At 27.7% G+C, this 17,591-nt stretch overlaps 2 protein-coding genes across 2 annotated transcripts in view; one reads left to right on the top strand and one right to left on the bottom strand.

The window, feature by feature from the left end:
- Window positions 1-213: 213 nt before the first annotated feature.
- LOC105845102 (uncharacterized) lies at window positions 214-2,855 on the bottom strand. Its single transcript, XM_065811131.1, has 7 exons — window positions 2,729-2,855; window positions 2,438-2,525; window positions 2,154-2,345; window positions 1,886-2,074; window positions 1,278-1,443; window positions 1,124-1,203; window positions 214-674 (listed from the first exon to the last, which is right to left on the bottom strand). Exons 1-7 carry the CDS (start codon window positions 2,767-2,769, stop codon window positions 402-404), a joined length of 1,029 nt encoding a protein of 342 aa, XP_065667203.1. The 5' UTR covers window positions 2,770-2,855; the 3' UTR covers window positions 214-401.
- A 7,861-nt stretch (window positions 2,856-10,716) lies between these two features.
- The window catches only part of LOC100211895 (NEDD4 family-interacting protein 1-like), a 29,815-nt gene continuing 22,940 nt past the window's right edge, over window positions 10,717-17,591 (top strand). The window contains exon 1 of the mRNA XM_065812608.1: window positions 10,717-10,828. The gene's annotated coding sequence lies outside the window, so the exon portion shown is untranslated. The remainder of the gene's footprint in view (window positions 10,829-17,591) is intronic.

Here is a 17,591-nt window from a genome sequence, read left to right as displayed (position 1 = left end):
ATTTTATGTCAAAATGCTTAACACGAAACGCAATTTCGCATTTATGATTACTTTACAAAACTTAACTTCATGAGTTATGTTTTGCAGAATATTCGGCCAGAGATTACAATTTAATACAAAAACTAAAGCTTATTAGTTTATTACCATATTTATAAATATTTTTGATACGTATTTATATACATTATATAAATAAATGGTGTTATATATAAATCGTATTCTATATAGAAATATTTATGTACTATGGAACATATTAATATACTACTATATCATTTGAAAAAGAAAAAAATTATCTATAAAAACAACTAAAATTTTGTAAGCGAGTTCAATAAATAAACTTGATTTAAAAAAAGGTTTTGAAACAAATTAATAACATTAGTATATTATTGAGTTTATAATTTATATTACAAGTTCATACAACTAGCAATGTTTTGAATGTTGCCAGGAAGTTTACTATTTCGTTCGAAAACGTAATGTTCTAGAAAAGACAAGGTTTTTTGGAGTTTCTTTGGATATGCGATATCAAAAATAAAATATGAACAGATGACAAGACCCAAGCCACAAGTTATATCAGGAACAGAATTGCTTATTGTCACCCCGTCAACTACAAGACTTATTCGTGTTGGATTTATAGCATCTCCTTCGATTTTCAGAGCTGGGGTAGGATAGATTGGATCCTAATAAAGAGAAGCATAATATAAACAAATATTGAAAATTGCATTAGTTAACTTTATTTATACACACACACACACACACACACACATATATATATATATATATATATATATATATATATATATATATATATACACATATATACATATATATACATACATACATACATATATATATATATATATATATATATATATATATATATATATATATATATATATATATATATATATATATATACATATGCAAATAATTAGAATTAAAAAAATGTTAAAAATATTAAAATGTATATGAAATAAAAAAGTTGACTCTAATTGTTTGAGTTTTTAAATAACAAAAAGTGAACTGAATTTTTTCTATCAATTTTTATTCAAATAAATAAATATTAAAACGATTTAGATGATAATGATATACATTCATTTAAATGAATATACTGATCAACAAAACTTACTAGCGTCATAGTGAATAAAAGTGTTTCTTTGTCACAAAAAATGCTTCGAAGAATTAATGCATGAAGGTTTTTCATTGTTGCTAAAAATAGAAAAATAATTTACAAAATTCGAATAACAATTAAATAATTTTAATATTAAATTAACAATTATTACCATCACTAATCTCATCCAGTACCTCATTGCACAATGTTTTCCATCTAGCTAACAAAGGTTTTTTTAAATCTATCAACTTCTTTATTCCCTTTTTCATTCTACCCGATAATAACAAGCAGTTATTATCAATATCTCTATTTGTAATAGCTCTTGCTGCTGCAAAAAGCTAAAAATAAAACAAAGAAAATGACATCACAAAGCCGCTAAATAAGGAAAAAAAAATTTTACTCCCACCCTAACATTGCAGGGGCAACTCTAGACAAAATTTGGGAAGCGGTACCCCAGAGCAGTATAAATAATAGCACAGACTAAAAAAAATTGAATTAACACAGAAATATTAATCTTGATTTTCCCACGCCAAGAAAGAAAAAAAAATCCAACTAATAGTCTTATTTAGTTTTATTATAATTTTGATTTTGTTATGTATTTTATATATAACTTATGTTTATTTAAAGGATATTTCTTTATAAAAGCAATATAACAAATGAAATTTGCTATTTCAGGATTTGCGTTAAATGGGATAATTACTGCTTATATCATGAACATTGCGGTTTTAAGACAATATTAACAGAGCAATATAGATATAAAATAAACAATAAACCACTTACAACTTTTTCATAGTAAAGTGCTGAGAATTTATTAAGGACATCCAAAGTTCTTTCGTTTTGGCATGTATATTTTAATGCCTCAATTGACAAGACAATCTGGTGAGCCAAAAATTCTTTATCAGGTAGCAGTTTTTGACACTCATCAACCATGCTTTTTATAACATCTTGAGTTATACCATCGTCCACATTCTATAATATAATAATTAAAATATGGTAAGTATTTTTTTCATATAAACATGTATTATATATGCAGCGAAATTATGCTTACCTTATCACTTGAATGATGGCAGTGACGTTTTGCTGAGTACAGATTAGTTGACTCATTCAGCAAATCAGAGTTACGCTTACGACCAGAATTAATTCTAGAGTACTTTATCTTAAACTGTGCAACTTGCTCATCATTTAGAAGGGGGCATCTAGTTTGCTTAAATTTTGCCTTCAACAAATGCACAAGAAGTTCCTAACAATAGAATAAAAGAAAAAGTTCTTTAGCTATATAATTTTGTAACATCATTGATATTATTAGTTTTAATTATACAGTTAAATACTCACAGAGCCATTGGAGTGATGAGGTTTTAGTGAAGGATACCTTAGGAAAAGCTCATTTGCTATTTTGTAAATGTTACTTGTACTTGGAAATCTATAAAGCATTCACTTTGGTGAAAAGCAATAAAATATTTCATTTCAATTTTTATTATTATTGAAGAGATAGTTATATGTTAAGAAATATAAAATAGCAACGTTTAGCCAACTCTGATACTGATGATAAATAATGCTTACTTTCAAAAATTTGAAAATTATACTATTTTAACTTATAATTTAAACAGTAATCAAAATACTTACAACCCATACTGTTGCTTCATGATTTCAAAAAGAAAGTCCATAATGTACTCCTTTAGTTTTGATCTTTTTGGAAGACTAAAATTAATTTCTTTTCTTTCCACAGTAGCAAGGAGAAGAGAGGGCAATGTAAGTTTATCTGACAGAATACTACAAATAAAATTTAAGACATTATATTGAAGACCTTAGTGCTAAAAGTCACACAAAAAAAGTTAAAAGAAGTCACACAAAATAAGCCACAAAAATAAGAAGTCACAAAAAAAAAGTTGAAAGAAAATATATTTCAATCAATATTGTTATATGTTCTTTTTTTTTTTGAAAATTGATAAAAATTTAATTAAATTATGATTCATTTATTAGTTATGCATATATTATATTCACTGATTTTTATTTATTGATTTTGTTCATAAATTTAAATTTTAAAAACAAAAAGACTATCCAAAAAAACAATTACAATATGTTTTCTCTCAACTTTTTTTTTGTGATTTAAGTACGTTTTGCCACTAAAGTCTTCAATTATGCACAAACTTTTTATGTTATACAACCTGTGTGTGCGCGCACAAGATCTTGGCTCAATTTAATTATTTTTTTGTTTAATAATATAACATTTTAAATAAGATAACATTAAAGGGAAAATAAACAAAGTTATAAATGTTTACAAATAAACATAACTTACTAAGGTTTAGAAATGGTTGGTGCCTCATCAATGTCACAAACAGGTGACATTGTAAAACTTACATTACAAGAGATAAATGTAGGTGATGAAGATCTTACACATATAACATTCTTTGATGCTAATTTTTTCTTAAAAACGATTCTGTCTTTAATTGGAGGAATAAGTTCCTTTAACATGAAATCATCTATACCGTTGATAACCAAACCATCAATATCTTCTCCTGTATAACAATATTATAATATAATAAAAAAAACCTTACTGAATGAATGTTCACCATGTTCAAATTGAAATGAAAGGTTTGAAAAATATGAATAAATGTTTAACATTTAATATGTTTAACATCACTAAGAATGTATCAAGGTACATTTTTATATTTCTGCTATGCTATATTTTTATCATAAAATAGATCAAGAATTAGCACAATGTGTTTATATTGTATTATATTGTGTTATATTGTACCAAATCTTGTATAAACCAATTTATATTATATAAAAATCAGATAAAACACTTTTAATGTATATTTATTATCTTATTGCTAAACTATGTAAAGTAACTAAAAGTTGTCCATCAGACATTAAATATCCATCCAAGGGTTCATGCGATACTTTTTGTCCAGAAAGAATAACAACCCAAGACGATATTTCAATCAAATTATAGGCATGTGAATAAAAAAGAAATTTTTCACAAGAACAAAGTTTACCACACAAGAACCATAAACCATTAATTTTAAGGATATAATTGAGTGACATAAAAATAGGAGTACCATCATCTAGAATGTTAAAAACAATAAAGTCACCAGTTTGGTAGGAACAATGATTCACTGAAACATTTGTCACTTTCCACATTTGAGTGTTTTGATCAAGCAAAAAGTTATGTGTAAATTCTATTATATATATATTATATATTATATATACTTTTTAATCCACCAAATTTCAAAAGATTTTGGATATTGAACTAAGTTTAAAAAAATAAAATACTGGTCTAAATTTCACATTCGTTAAGCAAATCAAAATTTCAAAATACATATTAAAGTAAACAAGAGACTTTTTTGGTTACAAAGAACACCTAAAAAATTTGTCTAAAGATACTTTTCTTAAGTTTCTAAAGTCTGTTTCAAGTAGTTCTGAAACAAATTTTCCTAACATAATATACTTGTAAGAAAAGTGTTTCTCTTAATAGCGTTTTAGTCAGCTAAATAATAATCAACATATATATAAATATACATACATAATATATATAATTATATACATATAATTATATATATATATAACAGATATATATATTTATATACATATATATATATAAATATATATATCTATATCTATATATGTTGGCTATATCGTCAAACATTAAAATAGTTTAATTTCATTCAGATTTTTTTTTTTTTTCGAAACGTTGAAAGCATATTATGATATATTGCTAAGCAATAATTTTGAAAATGAAAACGATAGAGATATAATTTATATAAAAATTAGAAATACTTACAGGTAAAAAAATATTTGATGCCATTAGTTTAATAAAATAATCGAACGAATTGTCTTAGAGTAAAATTAAATATAGGATAGAGAACTCTTCTGCAATTCTATAACTAACGAAGAAATGACAGAAATGCAGCTACGCGCCTGTTTAAAACTAATATGGAGACTTTAAGCAAACAACCAATCAAATTTAAAAATGGTAGATGAATATCTGGAAAACCAAAATAAAAAAAATTCAAGCGTTATTTTTTTTAAAAACCGATAATTTTTCAAATTTGAATTGTTGAAAAACCAATTTATTTTCGTTTCTCTTGCGAAAAACCAAATCATTTTTTGAACATGCCGTAAAACCTTTGGGTTTTCTGTGAAACCGATCAATTTTCTAGATAACCAATGAAGAACCAATTTTCGTAAGAGTGTAAAGTCTGTTCAAATTTGATCACTTTCCACACATGTTTCATTATCGTTTTCTTTTAGTCCACCGTTCCTGAGATTATTTCTTCGCAACACGTGTTAAACTCGAGTAAAACTGCCCGTAATATACAAGTGTTTTTGGTTTGCGCCTGGATCGTGACAAACACGTGTCTAAGCAGATTTTTATTCCGAAAAAGAAACTAGATGTGCCGGTAGGAATAAGCACAAAATATTAATTTCTAGGTAATTATAAAATATGTGTCCTTGATGATTGTGTTATTTTAAAGCTTGTTTATTTTATACATTTTATTCGTAAGTGTACCATAAATCATGAAAACTATTAAATTGCTTTAAATATTGTCATGTAACATGTGCCATATGTTGTACCTACTTTTTGTCCATGGTGTTGTCATTAGTGTGCTACTCTTCTTGTTTATGCAATTTACCAAGATGTCATTAATGTGAAGTTTGTCTTCCAGAGAATATTTAGTTAAAAGATATTCCAAAAATAATTCTGTTAAATAAGTACCTTAAATGTAAGTTATTACGCTATGTGTTCTGCACATGTATGATGTTTTTATTATTATTCAATCAAACAAGAATGTATTGTACATGCTGGTGAATATTTATAGTTAATAGAAAGTTGAAAATTAAATATGAAATACGTATTACGTGTTTATTATTCATTATTTCATTTGTCCTTGGTTTTGTATTATTGGTGTGTCCTTCAGAGTTATGGCAACCGACATTACAGTAATAGTTATTGTTGGCAAGGGAATAATGAATATTACCCGAAAATTAGTTATTTAAAAGCTTTTTAGCTTCAAAATTGACGAAGATATGTTTTTGTCCCAAAAGTTTCATTTCTGGACCACTGTGAGATGTATGTACACTAATTAATTTTTAAAATATAATAAAAATTTATAAACAGTAATATTATTTTTAATTTAGAACTATAATAGTTAATATACATAAAATTGTTTGTATTAACTATTATATATCTTGGAGCATTATTAACTGCAGGTATTAAAAATGCTCCACGAGCATTATTAATATCTGCTAGACCACGCTACTACTTAGGTAAAGGGTTTTAAGTGTAATTTTAAGCTTATTTTTAACTTTCTTAAATTTACAACTATTTAAACAGCGAATTTTCGTGTCATCAATTTACACAAAACTACAAATTTCAGAATAAGTTTTTGATTCTATCATCAACCGTGAAATTTTGATCTAGTCGATCTTGTGTTGTTTTAGTTTAGTGTTACACCTGGTTTTCATTTCTGTATACAAAAAAATTCGTGATTTTTTTTATTAATTACTTATTATTATCATTACTTTTATGCAACACTTTTACGCAAACTTAGATAAATTCACGATCGGCAGACAGTGGACTAAAATGAAAAATAAACTTAAAATTTTAATTGTACTCAGTATTCTTAAGTTAGTTTGTAGTTATAAGAACATTTTGTGTATACACGAAATACATTGATTTTTATAATAAAAATGAAGAAAATTAAAAAATAAATAGTAAAATACCAAACGAATAAATATTAAAAAGACAAATGCGAGGAAGATGGATAAAACTATATTTAATTATTTAAACTTAAATGTGTAATTAGAATTTATTTTTAAGTTATCAATCTTATACCCATACGAATATATAAGTTTATAAAGAAAATAAATTTATTGAAAGTTCTCTTTTTTGTATTCAATAATTGGAAATCCTTATTTTATTTGATTTAAGATGTTTTATTCGAAAATCTGTCCAACCAGTTTTGTACCGCTTCTTTTTCCCTTTTTTTTTTATTGGTTACGCTAACGGCATTATTCTCCGCGTAAAATTTATTAAATGAATAATTTTGGGCAAAAAATAATTACTAATTAAAGAAGAGGTGACTATATAACTATAATTTTTATGAGTGCATTTAAAGCTTCATAAAGTTTAATTGCATTTAAAACTTCAAAAATTATTACCACGCGAAATTTACTACCTCCTCAAAAAGAGGGGGAGGGTAGGCAGGGCCGCCGAGAGAACTCACGCCGCCTGGGACAGCAACCCTGATTGGCGCCCTAATTTATCAAAATTTCCCTATATCATAGATAAGGGACCTTTTTGAAAAAATGGGAAACAATGACGTTTCTTTAACTTTTACGAATAGTTTACAATTAGCACAGAATATCTTTCCAGTTTTTGGAGAAAAGCAAAGCAAATCACGCTGAATTTTCTCACTGTTTAATTTTTTTTTAATTTTGGTAATGTAGGCATTGCAAATCAAGCTACAACAACAACAAAAGTTGCTTCATAAAGAGCGGGTATTTTGGAGGTCTGTGTTACAAAGGATGATGGATATTACCTTATTTCTTTCTGCAAGAAATCTTGCATTCCGTGGTTCAGACAGTCATTGGTTCGAAGAGTAATAAAAACTTTCTTGAGGTGTTTGAATTACTGGCTAAGTACTATATCGTTCTCAATGAGCTTATGCAAAGAATTAAGGACAAAGAAATCAAGGAGCACTATTTGAGGAATAACACACAGAACGAGTTGGTAAGACTTTTAGACAAGGAGATTGAATCCAAAAACTTTTCTAGGCTAAAAAGGCAAAAAATTATTCTATTATTTTAGATTGTACGCCAGATTGTACAAATAAGCATTTTCTGCAATCAGTAACATGTAAGTAACAGTAAATGATACCAATGGAAAAAGGCTTTTGGATGCATTTTTAAATCGGGCAAAAAATTGGGATTTAAGTATTTTAGACTGCCGAGATCGACCTTATGATAATGGTGCTAATATGAAAGTAAAAGTAAAAGATGTTCAAACTAGGTTTCTGGAAATGAATTCTAAGACCTTATATGTTCCTTGTGTAAACCATTTATTTAATCTTATTATTTTTGATGGTGCACTGTCATCCATCAGTGCAATTTCTTTTTTTGATGTTCTTTCAAGGTTAGATACACTCTTTTTATTCAAGGTTAGACACTCTTTTTATCGTCTCCTCCTCGATGGGAAATTTTAAAATCATGCGTGGCAATTTCTGTCAAACCACAGTTAGATACCAGATGGGAAAGTAGAATAAACTGTGTTAAAGCACTTCGCTATTATTTAAAAGAGAATCACTTGAAAGATTGGAAGAACATGCCTTAGAAAAGAGAGATAGGGCAACAGCCACAGAAGTACGATCGCTGACGGAATATATTAGAACATGGCCTTTCTTACTACCAATTATTATTTGGTATGACGTTTTATTTCAAATCAACAAATCAAGTAAGCTTCTTTAGTCTTCTGAAACATCATTTGACATATTAGCTAGTGAAATAGCGGCAACAAATGCATTTCTTTATGAGTATTGCGAAAATAGATTTCCCGACGCACGTACTAAGGCATCAGAAATCGTTGAAGTATTGGGCATTGAAAAGGTTTTTCCTATAGTGCGTTCACGAAAAGCAAATCAATTTATTTATACGAGTTTGTTGATCACACTCGGCAACTTGAACATCATTATAAAGCAGATTTCTTTTTGACACTAATTGATAAGTCAAATTGAATCAGTAAAAGAGCGTTTTGAACAGATCAGCATTGTCATAAAGCTTTATGACTTACTTTATCAATCTGAGAGTCTTATCAAAACCTGTAATGAAAATTCTCTGTCTGTATGTTGCAAAAGTTTGTTAATGAAGCTTGGTGATATAGATTCGGAGGATATGGAAATGGAGTTAAAACAATTTACCATAGTTATAAAGGAGGAACAAATACTCTCCTAAAATCTGCACATAACTTTCTAACCTACATCTACAAAGAAGAGCTGCAAGAAACTTATCCCAATCTAGTTATTGCGTTACGAATCATTCTTTCTTTATGAATCAAGCATGAAAACACGTCGCAAACCTTTTGATGGTTTACAACATACTTGTATTATCTGCGTAATACTTTTACAGTAGTTAAAGAAAATCTTCACTAGCAAAACTCTTTATATAATTATAAAATATATTTAATTGAATTTAAGCGTTACTATGATTGTTTTTAGTCTTTTGAACAGCGACGTAAAAATATGTCAGGTACCCAGCTGTTTTGGGGTAATCTGTAAACTTTATCCACTTTTTTAGGAAGAAAAAAAACAATTTAGGGCCCTAATAGCTAGGTTGGGGGGGGGGGACAAGACCCACTAGCCACGGTACAGTATAAATAATATAACAAGCGAACAGTCTGCACTAAATTTTTTTTTATTGAATCGGATATAAACAAAATAAAAACGAGAAAAAGACACTTTGTGCAACGAGATAAAATATATTGTTGCAGTGTCTAGGTTTCCGATAGATAGACATTTTTGACAGCGTCCAGAAGTTTGATAGTTAAACATTTATAGTATGAAAGGCCGCAAATTAAAAAATCCGATTGTTGATAGTTTGGTGTTTTTGAATTTTTGACGTTTTTCAAGATGGGTCTTTTTATTTGTCGATATTTTCACTAGTAGTGGGCCAATTATATAGGTTTTTCTCTTTTTTTCAGTGGGCCTATTTTTTGTGGTAGGCCTGTGGCTATAGTCTCCTTAGCCTCCGCTGAAATACGGCCCTGACCGTTGATGCTTAAAAATGGATGTTTCCAATATGTGTACCTTTATTGGAAACATGCATTAGAAAGTTAAGTACTTCACATCAACAATAATATTAAAAATGCATATTTCCGCTGTGTTTTCAATATCAGATTTTATGACTTTTCAGTTATTTGCATGTTTTTTTTATTAATTAATTTATTTTGCGCTCTGATTTATTGATTAAAAGCTGATTATATTTAATAGACAAAATATCAATTTAAACAAAAATGTTTATGGAAGTAAACGTCATTCATGAAAATCATTTCGTTTTTGAGTATTACTCATAAACTATTGTGCATTACTCGTTATACTTTTTTTGTTGAACACTTTCTTACGCAATTTTATGGAATAATCTAAAATAGAGCAAAATAATGCAAATCGCAAAATTTATGTATACTCAAAGAAGAATGTTAATTAAAGTATTCAGTTCAACAAAATTTAAATAGTTTTAATATTTCTTTAAAAACGAACGAAATACGATGATGATAGCTTTAAGCGTCTAACTTAGTGTTTTAGCGCTTGGTTAATGGAGTTAACTTATGCATGATTTTGTATCAAAACAAAATGCGAAGCGAACAAACGAATAATCGGCCATGTTTTTGTTTAAAGACTTCTAAAAGCATACTTAAATGTGAAGCGAAAACTAGAAATATTTTTATTTTGTTTCCATTTTTTATTCAAGTGCACTAAAATTAAAAAAGATTATATAACTTATTAATTTTAACTTTTTCTTTATATCACTATAGAATTTATAAAGATATCTAATTTCAAAAATAATAAAGTAAAAAGAGTTTTTTTAGAGAAATTTATTTTAGCTAATGTGTTTGATATATAAGTTTAGTAAAATTCTAAGATATTTGATTTACACCTAATTGTAGTAATTTTTAGTCTTTTTACTTTTAGTTTTTAATAATACAATTAATTTAGAAAGTAATTTTAAAAGGTATTTATAGCTTTTTATTGTTTAGTTCTTTTTTATTTTAACTAATTTAATATATATATATATATATATATATATATATATATATATATATATATATATATATATATATATATACATACATATATATATATATATATATATATCTGTACCTCGGAGGGATACAACACTATGTCCATTTTTTTCCATATTGACTTTATTACAGAGTTAAAATCAGCTTTTCTCATATTTCTTAGAGGAATAGAGCACTATGTCCAAAACCAGTTAGAACCGGATATAGCATGTTTTAAAACAACACCAAGTCCACTTTCATTTAGAGGGATAGAACACCATGTGGACTTGGTGGTCCTCTCCTGTAAAGTTGTGAAAATGGACATAGTTTTGTATCCCTCCGAGGTACAGATATATATATATATATATATATATAATATATATATATATATATATATATATATATATATATATATATATATATATATATATATATATATATATATATATATATATAATATTTGCTGTTAATTTTATATTTTGCTGTTCATTGTGTTTATGTTTAATTATTACATTTTATTCATATTTTGCATTACTTATAATTAAGTTAATATTATCATGGAATCAACTATAAAAACAAAACAGCAAAAATGGACATGTAAATGTATTTCGGCCAATAAAACCTTTGTGGTTTTTGTATGTGTGTGTGTGTGTATATATATATATATATATATATATATATATATATATATATATATATATATATATATATATATATATATATATTAGGCACTTCAACATCTGAGCGTGTAATGTCGATAATCAATAAAACTTGGCTAAAGAAAAAAGATCTGAGGTTTTATGCCAACAATATAGTTTGAGGTGTATGTTCTTCCATCATTCAACTGATACAATTACTTTTTATTTTTTCATTTCAAAAAGTAGAACCACAGCTTAACAACAGTACTAACAATTTTTTTTTGAGATTTTTATTTTTAGAGATAATTTGATTCAAAAATTAAGGTCATTTTATAACCCAAATATTTTAGAAAGAAACTAGTGTCTTTTTGATTTAATAACAAAAGCAATTATAGCATTATATTACCCTAATAGTGTGCATACTTTTGAATAGTAAGCATTGATCACACAAAAAATATGCCTCCCACCAAAAACTTAACTTTAAAAAAAAAAATTTTAGCATTCAAGACTCAACTCGAACAAAACAAAAGATTTATTATGTTAATGCAGGTTGTTTCCTAGTCATTAAAATTCCATTTACTATAGTTTTTATTAGTATTATATTCTTAGTTTTGATTAATAACAGTCTTGTTTGTTGTTTCTTTTGTAAAAGAATGGAAACATTAATTCAATTCTTAAAAACTTTAAATCGCTAAAAACCTCAAAGTCATACAAAAAAAAATCTTAAATTTTGTGGTTTAAAGGTTGCATAAGTTTTCAACTAATAATAATATAATGATAAGTTTGTTATTTTTTAATTGTTAATGTTTAGCTCTAACTTATGGATTTTGCTTTGTTTTCATTTTACATTTTTTAAAAAAATGTTGAAGTGCCTATATATATATATATGTAACCCTTGGATTTTCGAAAAATGAGGTCAACAATAATTTTCGACCCCAATCTTTAAGAGGTCGGCAAAAATTATTTGATACAAAGGTCTTATCATAAAACGTAGAAACGAGGTCAGCAATTTTTTGCTGATCTCAAACACTTTCAGGTCAACAGTTAGGTTGGCATTACGAAATGCCAACCCTAATTCGAGGGTTGTATATAAATAAATATATATATATATATATATATATATATATATATATATATATATATATATAATTATATATTTATACTGAAATAGCCTACTGCTATCTTCCACTGAGGGTTTGGGATTTTTTGTCAAGACATGAGTATAAATTAAGTTGTCAGCAAATAGAGCCACTTTAGATGTAAGTTTGTCAGAAAGATCATTAATGTAGATAAGAAGCAAAACAGGACCAAGGATAGAACCTTAAGGTACCCCAGAATTTACTGGAAATAAAGAAGAGAGTTGTCCTTCAATAAAGTGGTTAGAAAGAATTGATTTGATGACTTCAAAAACTTACACCGTATGAAGAAAGCTTATAGAAAAGACCTGCATGCCAAACTTTATAGAAAGCTTTAGAAATGTAAAAGAGCAGTCAGCTGTAGAACAAGACAGACAGTGGGATGTTAGAAAATTGTTGATCAAAGAATTTAAGACCTTGCTAATAATAGAAAAAAGACTGATTGGGCAAAGGGTCAGAGTGTTCTCCAGAGATTTTGAAAATTGGAATTACAGATGCCATTTTCCAACAGGCAAGGAAACAAGATTCAGTCAAATAATTAGAAAATAGAGAGAATTGAAGAGAGTTTTGGAGTACATTTTAATAGGACACTTTAGTAGGACTATGACTGGACAACGATTCCATGTGAAACATCCAGGGGATACAACCTTGAGTCTCAGATTTTGATGATTTTTACACCACTCAAACATTTTAATAAGTTATAAACATTTCCAAAATTTTATCATCTAATTCCAAACGGTTTCAATAATATGACTACTTAAACTTTGCCTTGAACGAACAAAAATCTGTCATTTAAAAAATGGTTCATAACAATAACAAAAAAAAAAAGTTCTTTGTTTTTGTTCTGTATGCAATGGAAAGCTGGAAATGTGTAGAATTAAATATTTTGTTCCCCTCCTTATCTCATCTCCCCCATTTATTACATTTGGATACAAATTCCCATCCATCTTTTTATTCCCACCCCACATTGTGTTATGTAATTTAGAGTAACTTGACAGTAATGAAACTGAAACACCTTTGACCTTATCAAATTGTTCCATTAGTTGTTGCTGACTTGCTTTTTTCTGTTTTCTTGGTAACTTAATAAAATCCAATCCTAAATTTCAAAAATTTATTAAAATTTTACCAGGGTTAATTAAATTTACATCATTAGTAGATAAATTTATTGATAGTTTAGAATCATAATCTGACTTTTTTATTTAATGTTTCTAATTATTTTATTAAATTTTTATTACTATACTAATACTAAACAAGTTTTGACAGCTGTTTTTTTATTAACCAGTGGCCAACAGTTGGTTGGGACAATTGTTGATAAAAACCATCAATAGTTAATAAAGTTGCTTACCATCATATTTTACATTTCATGCTTTATATGATGGAGCATTTATTATTTTATTTAATTTGGCATTTAATAGTTTATAAAATTGAGCTTAAAACCTAATTCATAATCAGAATGTAATAATCATTAGAATATCATAACAGACATAAACAATCTATCTCTGTTTTGTTTTTTTACCATATATTTAAAAATATTTAAAAAAAAATAGTTCTCATAGCATTAGGACTTACAGGTATACTGCAATAGTGGTAAGTGTTATTGCTAATTGGATCTGCTCTTGCAGCCAACCTCCAACCATTATCACATAGTCGTAATGTTGCTTCTCTTTCTTTTTTCTACAAATGCTATAATGGGCACTGCTTTAAAGAGCTAGGGTCTCTTGTGCCATATACTAAAATTCATTCTTGTGTTACTCGTCATTCAATTAAGTCTCATCCTTTTTCTGTGGCTGTTCCTAAGTGCTTCAAAAACTCTTATTTCTGTAGTTTTTTTCCTCGAACATCAGTGCTTTGGAATTCGCTTCCTTCATCTTGCTTTCCTGATTCATATAGTTTGCAATCCTCTAAGTCTTCTGTCAATCATTATCTTGCTCTATAATCTTCATCTTTTCTTTTCCAGTAACTTCCAACTCTAATTAGTGGTTGCTTGCAGCCTTGTTGGAAGCGAAGTTGTTAAAAAAAAAAATTCAGAGGGTGATGTTTCTAATTTTGCGCTGTCTTTTTCAATTGGATTTTGAGTTGTGGATGAAGTTGTAAATAAAAGAAGAGAAATGATTATAAAACATACTGGTCATATACTCAACTAAAATATAGCCTAATAAACTTTTTTCCCATCAATCCTTAGCTTATTAAAACCCCTCCCCCATTTTTTAAATTTTACTAAGGGATGCGGCATCCCAAAAAGGACTCCGGTTTGAAAGTCACAAAAAGATTATTTCTTCCTAAGTTTTAGTATGTAGGAGCTCTAAAAATACCTCCTTCCCCTTCCTTTCCTATATCCCCTCATTACTTCTGGACAAGGTTTTGTCCAGAAGTAATAAATGAGTGGAGGATGATACTAAAAACTTGGAAGAAATAATCTTTTTGTGTCTTTCAAAGTGGAGTCTCATTTTTAACCCAGCTAAAAATGAGGTTTTTTGCAAACCCATAATTTGGCAAATTTATAGGATTTAGCAGGGGTTAATAGCCGGGGCTAGAAAAAAATTTATAATACTTATTATATTATAATTTTATGCTTACATTTACTATTTATTAAATACTAGCATGTGTTTATATATTTTAAAACTCTAATTTACTTCCTACAAGATTGCAAGCAACCAATATAAAGTTATGAGTTGCTTTAAAATAGCGAATAAGTTAAAATACTTGAAAAAAATGAGACCATGAAAATGGGTAAGAGTTATAAGGTTTTTTTGATATTCAATGAAAAAAACTGGATTAATAAAAGTTTTTATAGCATGAAGGGACAGGTGCAGATAAAAGAATGCAACTTTTTGAATAAAAAGCCTAACAAAAATAACTTTTGGTTTATCATTATAGAGATAATAGCAATTTGTATAAAATGATAGTATTTTGAAAAAAGAGAAAAATGCAACCTTGCAACAATAGGAGAGTGGCTCAAGCTTGGCAGATAAAGCAGGTCTAATTACATTTACAATGTGCTTTTAGACTTTATCTGAGAGTAAGAGGGTTGTTATTTGTCAATATAGGAATGCCAACAATATTGCAATATTTTTTTGCTGTAAATAAATGAGTTTTGTTGTCTAACAAAAATTGTTCAAAGTCCAAAATTTCTATCCATAAGCCACTGCAAGCCTTAGGCTGTTACAGAAGAGAGATCAGATTTAAAATCAGCTACTTGTTCTAAGCAATTGAAAAATAAAGATTTTTTGACAAGACAAAAGTATAAAGTTCATCAGCAAAAAGAGTCACTTTAGATTTCATGAAGATTGTTATTGTAGATAAGAAAAAATACAGGAGCAAAGAATCTTGTGGTACCCTTAAAGTTACTTGAAATAAAGAAGTAGGTAGGCCTTCAAGAATAACTTTACTACTGCAGTTAGAAATAGTTTAATAACCTCAAAACCTTTATATAAAGAAACTATTAACAGAGTGAAGACTAATCGTAGGATAGTTGGAGAGGTCAAAGTGTTTTCTAGAGTTTTGAAAAATTGGAATTACTTATTTAGTACCTTTTAAAAGTTTAGCAAAAATTAAAGAGAGTTCCGGAGAACACTTTTTTGAGACTATGAAAGAAATCTATTCTGGATCACAAACTGTAGAAGTGTTTAATTGAGAATTAAGTTTAGCATTGGAAACCAGAGTGCTTTCCATTTTTAACAATGGGTAATCTGTTTAACTGTCAGGAAGAGGCCATTATATTCAAGAGTCAAATTAGAGTAAGATTTCTTTTCAAATGACTCTGCTTTTCTCTGGGAATAAGTAAAAAGATCAGACCCATGAATTAGAGATTAAATGTTAGACTTACTTTAGTTAATGACACTGTTGAAGACTAACCAAAAGTCTCTAAAACATAACATCTCAAAAAAGATACAAGATTTAGTAAACTGAGAAAAACAGAGCTTAACATCAGGCATGGTTTTTTTACATTGGGTTTTTGCAGTCATAAAAGGGGTATTTATTCTTAAGAGAAATGTTCTTGTAAAAAAGATAAGTAATGTTTAATAAAGCAACTACTCAAGATAGTGAAAAATGTGGAGTAAAATGAAGCTTGACTTAAAATTGAAGAGAAGTAAGAATCAACGCTTCCAAGATGCAAATATCTTATGAGTATAAACATATATGTTTGCTAATTAGTTCGATGCTGGCATACAATATCCATTCATTTTTATATAAACTTTAGTATTTATATGGATTAGTATTTGCCGAAAGAGAAGATGATCAGATGGATGTGTGGTGTGACTTCAGCAAGACAAAAAAAGAAGGCATAATCTTATACATATTGGAAAAAACATTGTATCAAGCGACGTTTGTTAGAAAAGATTGAAGTAATTTTAGTATGAGCATGTAGTGTAGTGTAGCTTCAGTAGAATATGGTAGAAGTAAGAAAACTTGAAGAGAGTGCATTACATATTGTCATCATCATCATCATGATAATAATGATGGTTATGATAATTTTGTTGATCATAATGATAATTATATATGCATATATATACAAAATATAACATGAATTTTGAAAAAAAAAACATATTTTAGTATATATAAGTGTTTACGCAACCCCGGTCACAAACCTGGCCCCGGCTATATTTTATCAATCCCGGCCCTAGTCAAATATCTATTCCTGGTTTTAAATAACAATTTAACTAGATTTGACCATGTTTTTTTTTATGTTTAAGAAAAGATTTCTCTCCTATTCTTTGTAGTATCTAAACTATTCAGAATGACTTCTTAAAAAAAAAAAAAAAAATCGAGCTTCATTGGCATTTTTGTAATTAAACATTCCCCTGTAAAATTGCGATAAAGGTCAAAATTACAGGTGTTATATTTATTTTTTAATATTATAAATTGTTTTAATGGATTCCTTGCCTCTAAATATGTAAGTGTACACATTTTCAGCTTTCTATTGCACGTAGAACAGAAAT

This window comes from Hydra vulgaris, chromosome 12 (genome assembly GCF_038396675.1).
Source record: "Hydra vulgaris chromosome 12, alternate assembly HydraT2T_AEP".
Lineage (NCBI taxonomy): Eukaryota > Metazoa > Cnidaria > Hydrozoa > Anthoathecata > Hydridae > Hydra > Hydra vulgaris.
Note: the sequence above shows the minus strand (reverse complement) of the source record. Positions and strands in the feature narration are given on the sequence as shown.

Bases quoted from the DNA above. Each gene is read 5' to 3' on its own strand.
- LOC105845102 (XM_065811131.1), bottom strand. From the start codon at position 2,769: ATGGACTTTCTTTTTGAAATCATGAAGCAACAGTATGGGTT. The intron at 2,346-2,437 runs GTGAGTATTTAA...TTCTATTGTTAG, and splicing joins CTCATCACTCCAATGGCTCT to GAACTTCTTGTGCATTTGTT. The intron at 1,444-1,885 runs GTAAGTGGTTTA...TTTTATTTTTAG, and splicing joins CACTTTACTATGAAAAAGTT to CTTTTTGCAGCAGCAAGAGC.